We start from the raw sequence: 21,749 nt of genomic DNA, 5'->3' as shown, positions 1-21,749 counted from the left end.
GGCGCATGGTTAGGTCCTTTTTGGGTACAAGGAAGTACACTGAATAAATACCTTCGATTACCTGAGATAGGGGCACGACCTCTATTGCTCCTTTCTGTAGCAGCTGTTCTACTTCTTGCAGGAGGATGACGAGGTGTTCTGGCGACAGGCGTCGTCCCCTTGGAGGTCTGTAGGTGGGGGACCAATTGACCTCTATACAGTACCTGTGGGCTACAGTTGACAATACCCACCGGTCTGATGTTATTCCCTCCCATGCTGATAGGAACGATGTTATCCGGCCCCCAACCGGAGACGCATGGGAGGGGACCCGAACCTTTGGGTCATTTGGTGTTACTTGCCGGGGTGCCTCTGGGGCTTGAGCCCCGGCCTCTGCCCTTCCCACGGTGTTGTCCTCTTTGGTTATACTGGTTACCGGTACCCTGATTAGAGGGCCAGTTGCCCGCAGTGTAATGCTGTTGCTGCTGCTGTTGCCGTTGGCCATGAAAAAAGCACTTGTTCCCAAATCCCCGCCTGTTTGGAGGCTTTGAGATTTGGTCTAAGGTCCTTATGGTGTCAAATTCTTTCTTTGCATTTTCCAGTGCGTCGTCCACTGCCCTTCCAAAGAGATTTGAATCTTCTATTGGCTTATTAATGGGCGACGCCTGCGTTTCTGCCTTGAAACCGGAATTGCGAAGCCAGACGTGACGCCTGAGCAGAATTCCCTGCACCAAAGAACGGCCAGCAGTTTCTGCTGCATCAAGAGTGTTCTTAATGATGCTCTGGTTGACCAGAGCTCCTTCTGTAACTGTAGCCAATATGCAAGTTCTTAGAGGTTCAGGGGCTTCTTCGATTTCCTGCTTAAGCTTTCCCCATTGAGCATCAGCATAGCTTGCCAACAATGTATTATTATTGGCAATCCTAATTGAAAACGCTGCTGAGGCGGAAATTATTTTGCCCAAGGCATAAAGCCTTTTCCCTTTCTTTATCTGGGGGTGCCTCGCTGGTTGACAGTGGAACCCCAGCCCTCTTCCTTGTGTTAATCACCACTAAGGAGTCCGGGACTGAGTGACCCCTGATATATAATTGGTCTGACTGAGAGGGTGAGAACAATTTCTCGATTCTTGGATTGACCCCTCTTACCAGCGCGGGGGTGGACAGCGATGGGGTGAGTCGTCTCTTAACCGAGGAGAGGATAGGAATAGTTTGACAAGTGGGAGGTTTTTCTTTAATAATCCTTTCGACAAAATCAGTATCTGGGGTGACCTCCCCAGTTTCAACTTCAAAATGTGCTGCTGCCTTCCTCAGTAGCGCATTGAAGGTGGGCTGATCGTCTACTGGAGATGGGTTCCTGACCGGTGTGGTCTGAGGAGAAGAAATGTCTATAATGTCGTGGTCTGTAGACCCTGATGGCGACTGCCAGGGCTGTGAGCCACCTTCACCTGGGTCCTCCTTGTAGCCCTCCTCACCTATGTTAGTGTCATCATGAAAACCTTCTTCCTCTTGTTGGTCTTCATTATTCACAAACTCGTCCTCTTCCTGGAAGCGAGCGTCCTCTTCAGTGAGTTGTTCCTATAGGGGGTTAAAGAGCTTTGGGTATTTAGCCCATGGCCCCTCCTGGAGTACCTCCCTTGGCCTCTTGGGTGTCATATTTTCTGGTATGGCCATGAACCAGTCTAGCTTGTCCATACATGACTGGAACCTCTACAGTCCAGTAAGGTAGGCCAGAGCGGTCTGGGAGTGAAAAGGGAGTTTCCTCTCCCTGTAGTTGCATAGTTCTGTCCCATAGCGTCGAAGATAGAGTCCCTTCGCCTTCTGAGAAACCTCCTCACTGGCTAGGGTCTTCTGTCGACGGTGGGAGCTGTCCCAGCCTACCCTCCGGTGTCCTCTGCGTTTCTTTGGCCTTGTTAGCGGTTTTCGACACGTCACCCGCCGTCCGTCTCTGGCCATCTTTAGAAGCTATACGCGCGAGGCTTTCGGCGATCAGCGTCCAGGGATCGCTCGCCATCGCGCTAGGCAGTGCCGAGTCTTTACTGGCAACGAACGCACTCTTGCGAGGCGCGTCACCTGAGGATTTGGGGTTAGCGCCCTTATTTACAGAAAGCCCAGTCGCCGGTCGATGAAGCGGTGGCGGGGAGGGCTTGCGACCCTTACGGTCGGCGGAAGTCGCCGGTGGACCAGACGCCTCCATTGACGCTATGGCTGCCTTCGTCTTCGACGAATGCGTGCCGTGAGGTATGTGCTTATGTGTTTTTCTGTGTTCGTCCTTGTCGCCGGGGTGTTCATCCCCATAAGCAGGGCGTGAGCCGGGCTTGTCTGGGCCGGGGACGGACGACGAGGAGCGGGAAAGCTCCTTCGAGAGGTCTACAACCTCTGTTGTGGAGGCCGTGTAATCACTGTCCTCATCACATTCAGCGGCGGCGGCAGCTGACGAGGAGTCAGACCTAGACATCGCATAGGCTGCCCACCTTTTGACCATGCGGTCCTTTAAAGTTTTGGATTTAAGTAACTGGCCGCACAGCCGTCCTCTGTGATCGAGGGGCAAGCAACGGTTACACCGTTTATGCTTGTCCTTCCAGGTAAACTTGCCCTTGCAACGCGGGCAAAACCTAAAGGGCGTCCTCTCCATAGCTGAGGGCATGAAATGTGATTAAGACCTCGAAAGAGAGGGAGGGGAAAGAGAAAGGCATTCTCAGAGTGAAACAAAGAAATGACCAACAACCCCACTCTCCCTACTGCATTAGGCCGGCGAGGCCACGTGTTCGGCAGCCCCAAAGGATCTCCTCCGCTCGTCCCTCCGTCGAAGATCTTGCTCGGCGGACAACAGCTTGGCAGCTACGTCGAGGGAGGGATCTATGTGATAGTTAATAATAATAAACAACCAAGGGTCAAGGAAATGATTTCGCAATGTCTCTCGAGGAGCTCTGCATAAAGGCGACCAATAACTGGGCGGAAAAAAACAATCTGAGGGACCTCGATGCGTGAGGGGTTGTGGGTACACTGCACGTCACTATAGGGATAGTGTTACAGACACGCCTTGCCGACATCCCCTTTTCGACTACGAAAAACAAAATGCAATACTCCGCAGTGACCACTGGATGTCGGACTATGCACAGCATGTGATTCTAAGCAGATTAACAAACATCAGAAACAAATATATACATACACATCATTTCAGGGTTATTTAGACCTTGATTCTTAAGTACATAGAACCACACACAATGCATAAACAGAGAATATTGGTGAAAAATAAATCAATTGTTCTCCATTGTTGATGCCTAGGTCCAGAGGTACCTATAGTGCATCTCTCTCAGAGTCCTTGTACTCTCCTTGAAACTTAATAGTAACTGTCAATGCCCTACATGTTTCATTCCTATAATAGTTGGAGTTGATGTTAGGAACTTCTTCAGGGGAGCGAATGGGTCGGTGCAGGGGAGCACTCAATACCCAATTCGTGGTGGTAACGGCAAGAGAAGCTTGACACGTCGATACTGGCGTGACTGTGTGGGATCTTGAAGATAGAGTCCCAGGGGACAGTAGAGCAAAGTAAAGTAAATGTCCTCGCAACCTTGCCTTGAATACAAGGTATCAAATCCAGGCCAAACCGTCTGTTAATGTCGGTAACTGATCCTAAAAAGGCTGCATTAATTCTCAGTATAGCAGTCTCGTCGTTCCTTGACAAGTGATTGAAAGTTGTATGTGGTAGTCATCTTGTCATATTTATGTAAAGATGGATACAGGAAGCGTTGAACCGGATTGGGAATGGAGTCCTGTATGGCTCCTGTGGGACCAGTGTAAAAACCCGAAATGGCTGATGCTGCTCTCTTCTGAATGCCGTGCAGAAGAAATCCTTTGTATATCCAATGTGATTGTATTATCTAGGAGAGATAAAACTACTGTAAATTGTGCACATTGTCAATGTGTCGGTGACTAGCACTTTTTTGAAGCACTGGTCACTTTGCAAGTTTTTAGGTGTTTGTTTTTATAAAAAAGGTTCTCGTTATTTAAATGAAATTGTATGTATTTCAAATGAATAATTATTGAAGTCTGGTTGTATTTTCCATGTACTTTGCTCTGACATTGTTTGAATTGGCCTGACAGTGTGATAAACCCAGAATTCTCCAGTGTACTGTGAATCCAAACCTCCCATAGGCAAAGGAGCCCCCCTTGTTTTTTGAATTCCATTATATACCACAAAATATTGAGAGCTGCAGTTTTTAAAGCACCAGAAATTGATAACTTGACTTTTTGCAGTACCAATTTACAATAGGTCTGATGAAAAAGAAGAATGCATCATATAATCCAGTAAAAGTTAGACAAACCAATTTGAATAGTGCATCTTCAATGAGACCACCACCTCTGGGCAAACAGGATTCTCATAAGCATGCGACTCCTTTCATCTAATGCCATTGGCACCCTTCACAGATTAAGAATTGATGGCAAATTATCTTTTTTTATTTTTTAATCCAGCATCTATCATCTATCAAAGACCACACATTATTTTAAAGACTGAAAATACAGCTATTCAACTACAAACTAAGTTGTGATGGAAGGCAACATGGTTTGGAGGCACAGCAGAAATTAGCTTACCGTAATGTCCTTTATATGGATTCTTCTCCCGCAGATTCCTCATCTTGATAGATATCCCTCTACAGCTCTGCTGCTCGCAAACTTTTCCACAGGGGGCGTAGCGGACCTCAACTCGGCCGATCATTGATCCGTCTTGTACACAGGTCAAACGTCGGCTCCGGAAGGGACGCCAGGCGCCATACATATACCATGTCACTAGGCCCCATGCCTCAGTTCCTCCCTAATTTTCCTGTCTCAAACACTGCATAGGAAAACGAAAGGAGGCTAACCAGCCTTAAATTTGGCAACTATGGAATAGAAACCAAAAGATTAAAAACATTCAAATTACAAAGAAATATTTAAAAAAAAATGTGTTGCACAATTGAGATGAGCACCCCAAAGCCATCGCACTACATGGAATCGTAAGCGAAAAGTCCACAACACTGTGAGCAAGTACAGCTGGGCGGGGTGATGAGGAATCTGCGGGCAAAGAATCCATAGAAACGTTACGGTAAGGTAATTTCTAATTTCTCCTTCAGTGGATTGCTTTCCTCCTGCAGATTCCCCATATTAAACTCCAAGCAATAAGCCGAAGGTGGAGGGCAGACAGAATTACACAAGCAGGTTCTGCAGAACCGCTCTGCCAAAACGTGCATTAGCCCCACTTGCAACGTCCAGAACATAATGCTTCGTTAAAGTATGTAAAGAGGACCACGTGGCAGCACGGCAAATGTTCCTAGTGGGGACACCCCACTCCCTCACCCCCCCCCCCCCCGGCGCCCTTCTGAAGGCGTGAGATGGTCTGTTTGGTAATCGCAGACACTTGCATGAAAGAGAATGGGCGACGAACAACTGGTCCATCCTCCTGAACTCTGCTGTGCGGGCAACATAAAAGCAGAGGGCTCTCAAGACAGTGAAAACGCTCTTCTTCCTTCAGAGGGTGGCGAGGTGGGTAGAACACTGGCAAGTCAATAGACTGCGAAAGATGAAATTCTGAAACAACCTTCGGAATAAACCATTGTCAGACCTTAAGAGAAACTTTCTCTCTGAAGAAAGGCAAAAAGGGAGGCTTGAAGAATAAGGCCTGCATCTCACCAAGTCTCCTGGCCGATGTGAAGGCAATCAAAAAGGCCGTCTTGAGGGACAGAAACCTAAGCGAACAAGAACGCATGGGCTCAAACGGAGCCGCCATAAGAAAGATGAGAACCAGATGAAGGTCCCAATATCGAACAAAGTGAGTTGGCGGAAATTTGTTGGGAAGGACTTTTAGGAATTGGGCCATGATCGGTATGGTAAAAAAGGAACTTGCGAGTAGCTGAAACTGCGAAGTGCGGCTGATCTGAACTGCACCCATTGCTGTTGCCGACATTCAAATTGTAGTGCATAAGTCCCCAGACATCTTCCCTCTTATCCCCATGGCTGAGGCCCAGGAACAGGATCTGCACTAACTACAACAGGAACAGAAGGCAGTTGGGGACCATTTAAAAACAGAAAGGGCTGCCAAATACCACTTGACTGTTGCAACCTGAAGGCCTCAATAGGCTAGTAACAGAATTAACTCCATCACTGTGGTAGGGTCAACCTTGCATTCCCTGCACCATGCCTAAAATCTTCTCCACCTACATGTATACAGAGATTTTGTAGACGGTCTGCATGCAGCAACACCTCAAGAACTTCCTCCGAGAGGTCCGAGTCATCATACCTCATTCGCTCAAGAGCCACACATGTAGGTTGAGAGAATCCAGGGTCAGGTGTAGTAGCCGACCTTACGACTGGGTGAGGGTATCTGGCCGCCGAGGCAACCGGTGAGGTGGACAGATCCAAGAGGTCAATTCAGGGCGATTAAGATCATGGTCGCTCGAAACCTCTTCAACCTCCTGAGAATCCACGGAATGACAGGTATCGGAGGGAACGCGTAATGCAGAAGGAAGGTTCAATCAACCAGAAACGCGTCCCACAGCGCACCGTTCACTGGGAATTCCCTTGAGCAAAACTGTTCGCACTTCCTGCTGCCTTCCGTGGCAAACAGATCTACTGCTGGCTACCCGAGAGTGTGAAGACCTCTTCCAGGACTTCCTGCCACACTTCACACTCGTGAGACCGTGTTCTGCCTGCTTAGAGCATCCGCAAAACTGTTCCGTCCCCGCCAGATGAACTGCCCAGACAGATTTGATTCTATAGCAACCAGAACCACAGCTGCATCGCTTCTGTGTGGAGGGGACGGGAATGCACTCCACCTCTCTTATTTAAGTAGAGCATGGCCACTGACTTGTCCGTCAGAATCGAAACACGCTTCCCCTTGAGCGATGGGGGCGAAAGCCTTCAGGGCTTGCCTGACAGCTCGCAACTCCAGCCTGTTGATATGCCACCTCGCTTTCGACGCAGACCAGAGGCTGCTCACCGACATATCTTCACAGTGAGCACCCCCAACCCTGCAGGAACACATCTGTGAACACTCGGGCCCAAGGCCAATGAGAGGCCAGAAGGTTTCCCCGCCATCAGATTTTCGCATGTGTCCAGCGGAGTCCGCAAACTACCTGGCTGGACACCTTGAGGGGATCCGAGAGAGCTCCCACATACTGAGACCATTGGTCCCATAGGAGCCACTGAAGTGATCTCATGCGCAGTCTGGCCTCTGGTACCAGGAAAATGCAGGCGGCCATGAGGCCCAAAAGGCGGAGAAAGGACGACTCTGGTAAGGTGGTGTGGTTCCGGAACAGCTGGACCATAGTTTGTTGGCTCTCTCCTTGGGCGGTAAGGTCTCCCCACCCTAGTCTCTAGGACAGCCCCGATGAACTGGAGCCTTTGTATCAAAGTCAATTTCAGGGAGAAGCCCAGCCTGTGCAGTAGTTGACAGGTGACATCTAAATGAGTCAAAACCTGTTCCACTGACTTCCCCCGGATCAGCCAGTCGTCCAGGTACAGGAATAAGACTCCGGATCTCCTGGGTTGAGCAGCGACTACAGCCATAAGCTTAGTGAAGACCCTTGCAGCAGAAGCCAACCCAAAAGGGAAGCACTTTGAACGGATGGTGCTTGTCCCCAATGAGGTACCGCAGGAATTTCCTGTGCTTCTTAAGTATGGGCACATGGAAGTAGGCATCCTGCAGGTCTATGGCCACCAACCAGTCCTGAAGCTCGAGAGCATGGAGAATTTCTCTCAACGTCACCATCCCGAATTTGACTTTTCTCAGGAACTTGTTTAGAGAATTCTTGTCTAGAATGGGAGGGAGATCTCCTTTTTTGGGTACCAGAAAATACAGGGAATACCAGCCAGACCCTGTCTGATCGGGAGGCACCTCTTCCATGGCACTCTTTGACAACAGGCTCTCATTTCTTCCTGGAACACCATTCCCGGTTGGATCGGTGAAGGCGGTGGTCTGTCTGGAGGTTCTCTCAAAAGGGGAGACAATAGCCCCACTGAATCAACTGCAGGGCCCAGGCATCAGAGTTAATCTCCTGCCAATGGGACTAATGCCCTGCCAAACGTCCACCAACCGGTATGTTGTGGGAGGGGAAATCAGAGTGGCTTTCAAGGCACAGTCACCCACCACAGCTGCTGTCTGCTGGCCCTTAGAAGCTCCTCTTTCCCTTTCGGGACGCGAGAAATGCCTCTGCCCCTGCCTGGCTTGTAGGGGCTGTGCTTTCCGTCATATGGCACATAGCGCCTATAGCTTCTGCCTCTAGAGTCAGTCAGACCCAACGACTTACAAGCAAATTTAGACTACTTGAATTTCGCCAAAGAATCATCCGCCTTCTGTCCGAAAAAGCATCTACCCCTCAAAAGGCATGTCAAGAAGGCCGTTTTGTACATTGAGGAGAAGCCAGAAGTTTTCAAATAGGCCTGCCTTCTCTTAACTGCAGCCGACCCCATGGAGCGGCCAACACAGTCATTTCGAAGCCTGTTTGCAAGGACTGCTTGGCAGTTTCCATCCCATCCTCCACCAGCTGTATAAATCAGTGCCGCCTATGACCTTCTGGGATGTATTCTGCTGCATGCCCTACTGCCTTCCACAAACCGTAAGAAAAGTTTGCGAAAACGCAAGCTACCAAGCTATGTTTGTGGCCTTAAGAGCCATGCTGCCGGAGGAAAACACCTGTTTGGCCAAAGCAACAATCCTCTTCCCTTCCCTGTCTCTAGGGAGATTTGACGTGGATGCTGCAGCCCTGGAGGATATAGTGGCAACCTGAACTACCAGCACTTCTGAGGAAAGGTATATTGAGAGAAAGGAGGGATTCTCCCCCCCTCCCCCACTTGCCGGTCTCTACTTCCCTGTGACATTGGTACTTGCGGGGGTGGGGGGGCAAAGTACATGGTGTCCGCCAGATGGCAGCCAAAGGGTCAGCTATGGCCTGATTGAAGGGCATGTGTTCAATAGCCGGGCCCTCATCCAGGATGTCTGTCAGGTCATACCCTTGATGGGGAATGGCAGATGACTTGAGGCCGGGTGGGTCAACCACTTTCCCTACCAAAATCCTGTATTTGACATGAGAGCGAGTGTAGGGTTGTTTCTGTTGCATCTCAAGATCTGAAGATGTGTTCAACCCAATGGCATCTTAAAGGCCTTGACCCAGTGCCATCAAGTTGTCTCAGTCCTCAGAATAATCGATGCTGCCGGATCCCACAAAGATGGGGTTGACCTCTTCACATTCTTCAGCTTGATCGGCGCTGAAAACCGACCTCCGAGATGAAAAACCACATCCGCCAACATCGGTTGAAAAGCACAGACGTTGATGGTCGACATCGAAGGCTTATCTTTCGCTGGGCGATGACGCCGTGGGAGAGACTTTTAGAGGGCGATTTCCTTAACTCATAGGCCATGAAGCTCGAACGCTCAGTTGGCACCAAAGGCGGCAACTTTTTGGCAAGCGTGGAGGTCAGGAGTACCGAGCGCCGCTTTTGCTGCAGAGACCTGCTGTTTGGCAAGATTGTATGTAGTAAGCCTTGTCCTCTTAGCAATGGGTAACCCCAACCTTTGGAATAGGCCTGTACTACACAAGTGGTAGTGTGACTGAGCAGACAGGCTCATCTCAAGAGGGGTCAATGTGAGCTGTAGGGTTGCCGATTAAATAATTTTTTATTAATTTAACAGTCGGTTTTAAAATAAGCCTTCTTTAGAAGGGAGCAATTGGCAACAGTAAAAACACTTCAAAATACACTCCTTCAGTTCAATGAAGTAAGCAGATACCCTTTTGGGATGGCACACAGATTTCCTACACCCTGAGAGGACTTCAATAGTTAGGACACTTACTATGTATCACTTTTCACACTTAAATGGTAATACTAAACCTGTGGCAAAAAGGAAAAGGTTAGGGAAGAAAACAATGATTAACAAGTTTATGAAACGGTGAAGCACTTTTGAACCCCCCAATGAAATGTAGATTAACCCTTTCCCAGGTATACAAATAAGGTATGTATGACTTTTTGGATGGATAGTTAAACACAAAGTCAAAGTCAGAGGATAAGAAGAGTCTTCAGGGAGCCAGGACAGCCAATGTCAATTGAGCAAAGTCTAGGGGACAGGCACTTCTTGAAGGTAGGTAAATGTCTTGTACAATGTTAAAGAGTTTTTTTGTATCACTGTTAGGCCACAAGCTGGGAGGCTTGTGAAGGGCAAAGCTTCAAGCAACTCTGCAAATGGCAGCCAATGCAAGTCTCCAGTGAAAGCAAGGAAGCTAAACACACACACACACACACACACACACACACACGAGGTAAGCACCCCTTAGTTCACAGTACATTAGGTCTGAAGAAATGGTTCTAACTGCCTTCTGTTTCTGTTGTAGTTCCTATAGATCCTGTTGTTCCTGGGCCTCAGCCGTGGGGACAGGAGGGAGGACATCTAGGGACTCGTGCACTACGATTTGAAGGTCAGCAGCAGCAATGGGCACAATTCATATCAGCGGCACTTTGCAGTATCAGTTACTGGCAAATAGCACCACCACATGTTCTTGTGCACCTTGGACTTTCCTTGCTTCTGGGGTCCAGCACTCTTGAGGTGGCTCAGGCTTGGTCAGCTCTGCTTCGAGGGAGTCCGGAGGATCTTCCTGGAGCTCTGATCTGGCTTAAAATGATGCACTCGATTAGGATGTTCCGGTCCCCTGGCACTTGGTTCCTGCAGCAGCAATGGAAGTACAGCCAGCAGACAGAGGTTTCAGGCGAGTTAGTCTCCGGGTCGATTGGTCCCACCAACCCAAGGGGAGAAGTTTCCTTTCCGGGCTTCTCTAATCAATTTCGAAATAGGAGCTTCAGCACTGCAGCAGGGCTTCACCGGGCAAACCAGCGGTCCAAGAGATGCAGCAAGCTTCTCTTCCACTTTCTTTGTTCGGTTCCTTCATCCAGTGGTCGACTACCTTCCTTGCAAAAGAGCTCACCTTTTATGCAAGTCCTTCCCATTTATTTGCAGCCTAGCTGTCACTCACACAGCAGGGTGGCTGTCCTACAAGGATAGCCAGCCGGCCAACCACCTTTGATGCATTCCTGTAACCAAGGAGACCAAGCACAGGGAGTTCCACACCTCCCTTGCTTCCTGCCCTGCCAGACACACTGGACCCAGAGGCAGGCTTCACCAGTGAACCCTGCCAAAGACAAAAACAAAAAGGGACCAAACCTGGTTTGGCATGCAGAGTAAATCTCAAGAAGGACCTTTCCAACTAAAAATGGCGAAAAAAAAGACGACCAGGGCCATTTTGACAAAATGGGCACCCATGGGTGCTATACTGTAGCTGTGAACACAGCCTGCGTAAAAAACACACAATGGTAAGAAAAAGTAAAACTACTGCCACCAGCCATTCATTGTAGAAAGGCTAACAAAAATGTTACGCAAGTAGTTAGACAAAGGGGATACTAAGAAACTCCTCCAGCACCCTATTGTAAGATAGTGTGTGTTGGGTCTAAGAGAGGAAAATATAAGTAAAGTGAATTTGACTTTACTACTCTTGGAAACAGTAGTTATCCAAGAGAAGGTAGTTAAACCTTAGCAGAAATCCAACGGATTTCTCTGTGACACTGCACTGAGGGTGCTGTGCGTCAATGTAAAAAGATGATGCATATGGAGTTCGTCAGAATCCAAAACCAAAAGAAACAGTGTTCAAATCAAACAAAAATAAATGAGGGAGTGGGAAAGAGATCTCTCTCAAGGATAGAAATTAAAGTAAAGTAAAGTAAAGTAGAAGGGAATTAGCACAATTTCTGAGAATTCTCCCCAACGCCTACAGGTCGGGGGTTGGAGCCGCGCCGACAGCCGCCTGTTGATGAAATAGGTCAAGCATTTGTTTTTTAAACAAATCCCACTCCTCGAGTGGTCGGTCCCTTAGAGGGCTTAACTCGCTTGGAGGAAGAATCTGATTCACACCGATGGTGGTATCGCTTTTTCCCGTGTGAAAGAGGAGGAGGAATGGCTTCTGGAGTGGAACCTCTTGTTTTCTTGCAGTGCCGGCTCTCGTCGGGGCAAGTGGGCTCCTCAGTCTCAGAAGACCAGACCACTGGACGAAAGTCAGCCCAGAGCCAGCTTACCGGCTCTGTCTCACAGGGACTTGGTTTGCATCTTGGTGCACAACACGCAGGCTTCCATTTCTTGAGTGGAACCCAGACACCACAAACAGACGTCATGTGAGTTTGTCACCAACTTTTTGGCCTCACAATTCGAGCACCGCTTGAAACCCGAGACCCGGTGAGAAACTCGAGCAAGTTCCTGATGCAGCGTGTGAGGGTGTGTAAAAAAGGAATTGAGGCATGGGGCGTAGTGACGTGGCATATGTATGGCGCCTGATGTCACTTCCGGAGCCGATGATCGACCACTGCGCAAAATGGATCGATTATCGACGGCCGAGTCGAGGTCCACTACACCCACTGTGGAAAAGTTTGAGCAGCAGAGCTCTGGGGGGTGGGGGGGGGATGTATATCAAGATGAGGAATCTGCGGGAGAAAAGCAATCCAGTGAAATCAGCATTATCAAAACGTCCATGAGGTGCGCGACCCAAAACCCACACCTCTATGAAGCTTTCCTTCTTACTTTTTAACAGCTTATACCAAGCAGGGAAACAGGTGGTGGGCAGGATCTCTGGTAAGCAACTCCTGGTCTCCAATACTTTGGAAAGAAACTGCCTCAGCCAATCAATAAAAGACAAGGGAGATACTGGGAACATTGTTGTCCTCTTCGTTTGCTAATGTTCAATTTCTTTTTTCTGTGTTTGGTTAAACCCACTGCCTGCATTAAAGAGGTTCTTAGGGGTGTCCAGTGTGCACAGATCAAGCAGCGATGCAAGTGAAAATCATAGAGAGAGACAAATCAGTAACATCTCTACACAAATCTGTTTACCGTCTAAGAGCAAAACCTTTGAGAATTGAAAAGTAGAGCCACCCAAACTGAAAAATAGCAGAAATGTTTTCACAGAATATACCTCCCAATGGGAAGAGTTTCAGCGCAGGTTAGACATAAAAGCATGCGACTGAGCTCAACGTATTGGCGTTTCCGGTCTGCATCACAAGCCCTCCATAAACCTCTCCTCCTCCCCTCCCTGTTCAATATAAGGAAGTGAAAAGAAAAACAGTTCACCAGCAAATTGTGTACTGCAAGCTTTGCTCAGTCACGTGTTTCATAACAGTATGCAGATGAAAAAGCAATGTAGATATTGGTCAACTTTAACCAACTGGACTGAAGGGGTGTGTAATAAATTGGGAATTCAAGGCAGTGGAGGGGCGATAGCGAAGAACAGGACGGAATGCTAACGAGGGAGGACTAACGAGCTCTGGGTGAGTACGAAATGTGAAGCCGACAACTGAGGTGTGAGCAATGAGGAGTAACAATGAGGATTAAAGACGCATAGTGAAGACTGATGCAGGAGTTGTGAAAAGAAGCATTAGGCTGTTAAGACAACTGATGACTTAAGTAGTAATAAAATCGAGTAGTGGCAACTGATGGACAAGTTCTGAAAAGGAGAAGAGGATGACAACTGATGATCGATTCAACTGATGATTGAGTCAAAGGAAAGAATACTGAAGAGGACTAAGAATGACGTATGAAGAGGAAGAATAATAATGGCCTAAAATGTACAGTGTGCGAGGAGGAAGTGAAGGATGGAGGTGTGAAGACTGGAGGACATAAGTGAGGATGACTACTGAGGAATACAAAAGGACAAATTAGGAGTCAGAAAAAAAATTAGGAGTAAGGAGGAGGAGTCAGGGGAGAACAAAGGTTGACCCCTACAACTGTCAATGGATACACCAATCGGACAGGGCTGATGGTACATACTGTAAGTACTCAAGGCAAACCAAACAAATCTTCCCTGTTCTTACCAGACCATAACATTTTTATTCTGGGAGTGTGAATTGAAACCATAACACACCAGAACTACATACGATCATTGTTAACAAAATATTTGCTGTCAGAGTGTGTTAAAAATATGAACCGTTAAACTTTTCTTAAATTAAGACGGAACTATGTGCATAAGAGGAACAAAATTGCAAACTAAAACCGACCTGAGTAAATTTTAAATGTCACATCCATGTAAAGACTTAGGCATACATGACAATGTGTCTGCCAAAGAGAACACTCAGGGGGGTGAAGGAGTCAGACGGAGCATTTGAACCCGAATCCCTCCTGTACAAAGGTGTGCGTGTCAAAGGTAAGATCATGCTACAGAATGTGGCACATTGATTTTCTTTAATCTCACTCCATGCTGTGGTAATTGGATTGCTTATGCTGCTGCACGAACAATCTTGGCACCTAATTTAATAATGAATTTCCGAAATTGCATTGGCACTGGAAATAATTCACCACATCACCCAAGCAAATGACTTGCTGTAAGGGTGTGAAAATGTACAGCAGGTTCAGCTTTGAATTGTCACGAAACATCATAGCACAGGCCCAGATCTGGGATAGAAACTAAAATGTATATCCATAAATTAAGGGGCGTCACAAACATACATATGTGTCAGTTACTTTGGTTCAACAGATCACACACTTCAGGGACTTGTGGGATGAAAGTAAGGCACGGTCTCCAAAAATCAATTTATTTCAACATTCGTGTGTTTTGAATTAAATTAAGCCTTTCACGTCCGAGATCGCTAAAACATAATGCGAGTTATATATAACTATCTAAAATCACGTGCTTTTAACATATTCCCTTCATTTCATTGTATTGTAAAATTCTAAAACAAACTTCTGCATCCTCAATTAATAACATAGTAATGTATGAAAGACGTGATTTCTATAGGTAATCAAAATGACTATTAATCCTAAATAACATGAAAATCTTGTGAGAATACGGGTCTGGGAATTGTGCCACATACACTTGTTTTTCCTTAAAGAGAAGTGTGCAATTTAGATATTCGCTGGCTAGTGATTTCGTACCAACCTGTCTTGCGCTCTTCCCGAGCCTTTATGTGTGCTTTATATTTTATAATACATTGTCAAACTATACCGTTTTGTTTCATCCACACATAACTCAATGGAAAAAAGCTGTATTGAACTCCAGTATTCATTACATTTTTGCACCGAGACCCAGAGTCTGCATTTTTTCTTTTTATACAATAGGGAAATCTCTTTCTCTTTTATATGGTTGCAACAGATGTGGGACACTACTGCAGTCGTACTGATTCGATTGGATTATTCCTGGGTAACCCTTGAAAACCTAGCCAAAGTACCCCATCTAGGCACGTCAAACACCACCCCTGGGCCCACGCCCCTATGGTACAAAAACGTACAACTAGTCCATAAGTAATACCAGGTAAAATCTTTTGGATGTACGCCATAATAAGTAGAATCAAAGGGAATCCACCATGGTGTAGGTCAAAACGTCATATGGCAGACATTTTCTTAATTGCTTTGGCTCTGATATCATTTAGCTTGCCTCGATTCAGGAGGGTGTTCAATTCCAACCCTAAGTATTTGAAAATATCTTCTCCAGGGGTTCGGTACCATGTGTAATGTATTTTTGTCCTCTTTTGTTGGCATTTAACTTTAGTTTGTGCTCAGGAAAGAAAGCAATACCAGTCACTGTGTCACGCATGTAACAGTTTTATGGACCACAAGCTGCAAAAGAACCTCCCTTTAACCACCCTGCTCGGAGACGAGACTTCTCCAACACAAAAGAGGTGATGGCTGGAAGGTTTGAATTAAACCGAACCTCTGGCATTGCTATGGGCAACCCGCCAGACCATCGTTTTTCAGCCTGTGGAAGGGGAAGGACCATGCGCAAATCAGTCTTGGTCCAACCCTAAAATGGGGCAGTCCAGCCCGAATTGCTAGGTCACATTCCTTCTGCTCGAGAGCACAAGCATCAGACATCCCCAGACATATTTTGGTCTCATTTGGCGTAATCAGTGAGGAGTAGGTTGGGTCTCTAGGACCAGCAGGCTCGGGACCCGTGTCAGGGCATCCCCGTGCCACTCCGGGTGACTTAGCAACACAAAAGCAGCGATAGCTTGAAGGTCTGGAATTAATCCCAACCTCTGGAATTGCTCTGCACAACCCTCCAGACTATCGTTCTTCATTCAGCATACCAAGCCATTATGGAGAAGGGGAAAAGACCATATGCAAATCAGGCTTGGAGGGTTGCCCAGAGAATCAACATTCCAGCCATCAACTTAGTCACCCTGAGTGGGACGGGTATGCCCAGACGTGGGTCCTGTGCCTGCCGGGCCTAGTGACCCAAGATACTCCTCACTGATGAGGCCCAACGAGGCCGAAACAGGTTTGTGGATGCTTCTGCAGCAGTGATGCGATTAAGCAGTTTGGGCTGGACCAAGCCTGATTTGCATATGGTCTTACCCCTTTTGTAATGGCTTGGCAGGTATTGTCTGTTGAGTTGCACAGAGGTTAAAATGAGCAATCCCCTCTTGTTTTGCTGGAGAGGAAACTTCTGGCAAGCAGCTTTTGTGACTAAGCATTTTCCTCTCGCAACAGTTAAAGGACTAGCAAACAACAGATTCCAATTTACCAACAACAAAGAATCTAAATTATAGATTTTTGAAGGCTCTGCACTGTTACATCTAGTGACAAGGCAAATTGAGCTGGTCTGAATACTTAAAACAAGCACTTTTTCATTAACCTTCTGTGGGGTGCTAACCACTGCTTTTTCATTTGGAGGCTTTGTGTTTATTTCTTGGCCATTAATGCCAAAAAACAAAACAGGTTATTAGTGTATTTGCGGAATCAATTAGAGCAACCTTTTGACACACAGTGCGAGGTGAATATATTCATTCTGAGATATGGTAGCAACATTCAACAGTAATTCACAATATATGAAATTAGTCTACCATAGCTAGCGGCAGCGCATTATCCACTTATTTGGACGAATGCTTTAATATGTTTTTCAGGGATCTAAAAAACTAATAAAAGCAGCCAGCAATATCATCTGCGTACCTTGAGTAAGAGGTTCCATGAAAGCTTTATAGAAGTAGGGATTGAGCGCTAACTTGGAAACTCAAAACAGTGGGGCTGTCTAAGTATTAATGCAAGGGTGCTATAGTCATGGACCCCATTTCAAATACATCAGGTTCAATTACCTCGGATTTTCTAGCTAGTGATAATTTTTTTATTGCATATAATTGAAAACAATTTTTTTGCAAAACATAAAACTACCCTGAAAACAGTGTCATGGTTCTGTGTAAAATAACTAGTTTCACAAATGCTGTCGAGATCAAGTAGTTTGCCTGGGGACGGACAAAATGATTTTGTCCACTAACAAAACAAAAAACACACAAAAAAGGATTTCCTCTAAAAGTGAGGATTGCTATTTCAACGGTTTTCGTGCCTCCCTTTTGATGTGTAGGGTGTACAAGGCGCCATCGTCGTTATATAAAAAAAAATAAGAAGAAAAAAAACACACACACACAAAGCGCGGACACCATTAGTCGTTGCACAACTAATATACCTTGGCAGTTCCACTTTACATTTAAACAATGGAAGGTTTTGGCTCTATGCTGGCCTCAACGCAAAGATGCCAAGTGACAGAAACATTGTCAACGTGTTTTTATTTAAAAGCGAGTCATAAATTAATACTCTGATATCGCACTCCACTTTAAGCAGCAGCCGACTTTCTCCGACAATCGTTTCACATACATCACAGTTTTGATGGCTTAGAAAGCCATGGGGCACAGATGCAAATGACTCATTTCAATAATATTTTTCATAGTGCACAAGACAAGGAAAACAGAATATAAATGTGTAACCAAAAAAAAGCATTTGAGAACCCGACTTTAATGTGTTAACCAAGTTACTGACGACTTGCGTGCTGAAACGTTTTTGAAAAAATAAAAATCCTTTACTTAGGTTTTCAGAGGATTTAAAACCAGCTACTATCTGACTCACCCACGTCCCCAAACCACGAAGCCATTACTTAAGAGACAACCCAATTCTAGACAAAGAAAACACGAATTACAGTAAGAAAGAGCACACAATAACGGCGCAGTTCCAAGACATTAAAGACGTATATATAATAACTTACCAGGTTCCCGATTGATTTCCATGTCAAAGAAGCATTGGGGCCGAACTTTCACCCCCATGGCTGACGCTGCAGCCATCAACAGAGACGGCCAGCCCCTTTAAATAGAGAAACAAAGTAAATCTTTGTGAAGGAAATTCTTGCTGCTTCACCAGACAAACCGAAATATTGAGTGAATTAGTGTGAGAGGGCGTTATAGAAAAAAAAAGTTAACAGCAAACTTCATCCATGCTACGCCCAGGTAGTTCATCCAATACCATTAAATTTGATACAGTTCCAAAGCTCCCTCCCGCCCGCCCTCGATGCTAATGCTAAGGATTCCACGTCAGCCCAAAGTTAGTATTGGCATTCAGCATCTATTCCACTTCTCGCACGAAGTCGCACCAGATGACAATTGTCACATTGTCCGCTACATATATCCAATCAAAATGGGCTAATAAAATTCAAGTTAAACTTATGTACAATACATTTAAAAAAAATGCACCAACCGCAAGTCGAGCGAAACAATCAGCAGGTTAAAAGGACAATGGGTTTTTAAATTATGCGCAGTCAATCAAGCCAAAAACATACACACAAGCCAACTCCTACTGTCGATAAGATTTACTGGCACACGGGAAGCCTGGGATTTTTTTTTTCTCTCGAAAGGAAATCCCGATGGAGCTCAAAACTATAAATCCACGCTGCAAATAAAATGGAGCACCTTAAAACAAAGTACGAGCTACACTATGGCAAAATGACGTTAGTCATTTAACTTTTCACAAATCGGTCAAAAATAATACGTGTAAAGGCTGGGCGTTTCTTGGCAAAGACAAACAATGTGGTAAAAATATACTGGTTTGCTTGTGGGCACTCACAAGATGCATGCCCCATCCAGCGCAAAGACGTCCCCAGTCGGTCAGATGACAACTCAAACAATTTAGAAAACGAGGGCATTTGAGAGCACTTTGGACCAGCAAAATTTGTCAACCTGATCAGATTTAAGATTATACAGGGAGTTAGAAAATAGTGCATTTAAAGGTTGCATGCCAGTTCTCCAGCTAGAACTTTTTTTTTAAAGTGCAAAATAACGCCTTTTACATATTTGAAGTTCATGATATGTCATGTTTTGTATGAATTTAAAACATTAATTATATTGAAAAACAAGGGGGTGTCTGGGAATCTCTCTACCAGCACGAACACAGCCCAATGACTTGTTCTAGGGTGAGTAACCCCTAGGAGAGACTCTACCAAGTCTTTATCTTTAGCTCACTGTTCTTTCACAGAGAAGAAATGTCCCTGCATATCAGTTTTTGTCCTGCCCAGGAGCAGTTCAGCACCGAAATACTAGGCAATTCTCTGAACAAGAGTACCAAAAGCAACCCCATACACATGTTTCAGCCTCTCTATGAACAGCGAGCAAGGGGTCCACGTCTGGATTGCCCTTTTAAATTAGGGTGAGACCCAAAGTTAATTTATGTAAAACAGGGGGAGGGGGAGGGGCGGGCTGGGAATCTCTACCAGCACGAACACAGCCCAATGCCCTGTTCTTGGGCGAGTAACCCTTGGGAGAGACTCTACCAAGTCTTTAGCTCACTGTTCTTTCAGAGAGAAGACATTTCCCTGCATATCAGTTTTTGTCCTGCCCAGGATTGAGTGGATTAATTATATTGAGTGGATTTATATAGATTAGAATTTATTAAGATAGTGACGATTGTATTGTAGTGAAATTTTATCGTATAAACAGGATTTGGAAAGTTGTATGACAACTAAATCAAATAAAAAAATGATAGTTTTAAAGCACTTGGCAAAAACAAAATAAACTCATCAATGTATAAATCTGCATTATACCCCAATCACAAATTCACTTTTTGAAAAATTACAGTAAGCCTCAACCACACCTCCCAATAGCAAGAGCATTTTTGGGAGTAATTAGTAACATGCTCCATACAAGGAGAATGGTAAAGTGGCCCCAACTGTTTGCCCATGCTAACCAGAATCCAACAACAGAAAACTAATAAGTGCAAGCAAAATGGTTGTTGCAAGGTCAAACATCCATGACAAAGATCAAGTCAATCTAAATAGTTTATTTCTGAAAGCTCAGTATGCAAGTTCAGAGTAGATTTAAGATAAACCTCATTAAATGTTTGGTGGTATTTCAGTAGTAAATCTGCCAAATAACCACTAAACTATACCTATCGCCGCTTGGTTCCACGGATTTACCACAGGATTACAAGTGGTGGCAGGGAGGTCCAAGTCCTCATTTCTGGAGTCCATAGGACTCCATGGGGATTTCTGCAGAAGAGACGCCAGCGGTAGTTCCACCAATGTTTGGCAAAAAGGTGGAGGATTTACCTTTGTACCCATAGTATGGTGGCACGGTAATGCAACGCTAACAGTGTTATTGTGTCGTTACTACTCTTAAGGATGCCCAATGTTTTGCATCAAGTTAATATACACCATGAAAAGTTAACACATGTTCAACTGTTACAAAATGGCCCTCAAACTATTCCAAAAAGGTATTTCGTTTTACATGCGTTTTTCATTTAACACAATTAATCGTAATTTGTTGCTCTAGCTTGGAAAAAAAATAAAACATTGCATAAGAGAAGACATTAACAGTCTGCAATCACCCCCAAATCAGGTACCTTCAAAGTCCAGCCCACAGCCCCTTGAATGACACCCGAGCCAAACAAACATGCTACAATTTCAACATGACATTCAACCGTCTTGCTTAAAGCACACTGGTGCTTTAAACAAATAATCCATAACAATGTTCAATCTAACCCTGATCCATTATTTATAGTTGAAGTTGAACAATAATTAACAAGATCACATTTTGATACCTCCCTCATCCAAGTGCTCAAATAAGTGTTAATATTGCTCAAATTAATGGTAATGTAATATAATGTAAATTTGGTCTTGTATAGGGCATCTCCGATGTGTGGTAGTCTTGTGGCATTTGGGTTTGCAAAAAACAAAAAAAGAGGGGCTTTTTAAAAAGGGTGAGGTTGGTACTAAACATATGGCTCAGAAGTACCAAAGTTCCGAGTGCTGGTCTATGATTTGTGGCATTGGCACTTAGTATGCGTTCGAGATAAAGATGTAGCAGGCCGTGCAATGTACTTTGAGCTGCTCCTCAAGATGCCTTTGGTTGCGATGGTGTTGCAGACATGTAGTCTGAAGGTGCTAGTAGATGTAAAGGTTCAGAGAGGGGTATGTTTACTGGGGCTCTCGGAGAGGGGGGCAGAGGTAGAGGGGGGCCAGAGGGAGAAGGGGGGCCAGAGGGAGATGCATGACCCAATGCCGAAATGATATGAAAATACTTAAAACTGTCAAGCTAACTGAAGCACTAAGAGAAACATATACAGAAAGACAAAGTAATTGCGACTATATGATGAAATAACGTGCTGACCAACAACAGTAAATCCGCTGTAACACAGGTAGAGAAAAGGTGATAGAAGCTTGCTAAAAAGGCATACATACAATGTTTAGGACAGCCCTTGGAAGAAAAAGGAGAACGGTTTGTGTTAAGAATCAACCCTGTTAGCTCAAACGACGAGCCTAGGATTGCAAAATGTGAGAACTGATAAAGGAACGGTTTGTGTGCAGAATAAGCGAGTACCTTGGCCAGAGATCGAGAAGGCTATTTCAAGAGATGGGGACACAAAGGAAGTCGAAGGAACAGACCACGTGCATAAGATATTTCTGCTAAGATTAGGCAAGGCAAGGGCATTTGCAAGTGCCAAGTGCTGAACAATCACGAGGGCAAAAGCCTAT

At 45.5% G+C, this 21,749-nt stretch overlaps 1 protein-coding gene across 2 annotated transcripts in view; it reads right to left on the bottom strand.

The window, feature by feature from the left end:
• NKTR (natural killer cell triggering receptor) overlaps positions 1-21,749 on the bottom strand; it is a 1,715,190-nt gene that overhangs the window by 1,614,005 nt on the left and 79,436 nt on the right. For both annotated transcript variants that reach the window (XM_069647908.1, XM_069647909.1), the window contains exon 2: positions 17,997-18,091. In XM_069647908.1, coding sequence (XP_069504009.1) covers positions 17,997-18,072 — 76 coding nt within the window. In that variant the 5' untranslated portion in view covers positions 18,073-18,091. The remainder of the gene's footprint in view (positions 1-17,996; positions 18,092-21,749) is intronic.

The sequence above is a fragment of the Ambystoma mexicanum genome, chromosome 2q (assembly GCF_040938575.1).
Source record: "Ambystoma mexicanum isolate Mex_15411 chromosome 2q, UKY_AmexF1_1, whole genome shotgun sequence".
NCBI classification, from domain to species: domain Eukaryota; kingdom Metazoa; phylum Chordata; class Amphibia; order Caudata; family Ambystomatidae; genus Ambystoma; species Ambystoma mexicanum.
Note: the sequence above shows the minus strand (reverse complement) of the source record. Positions and strands in the feature narration are given on the sequence as shown.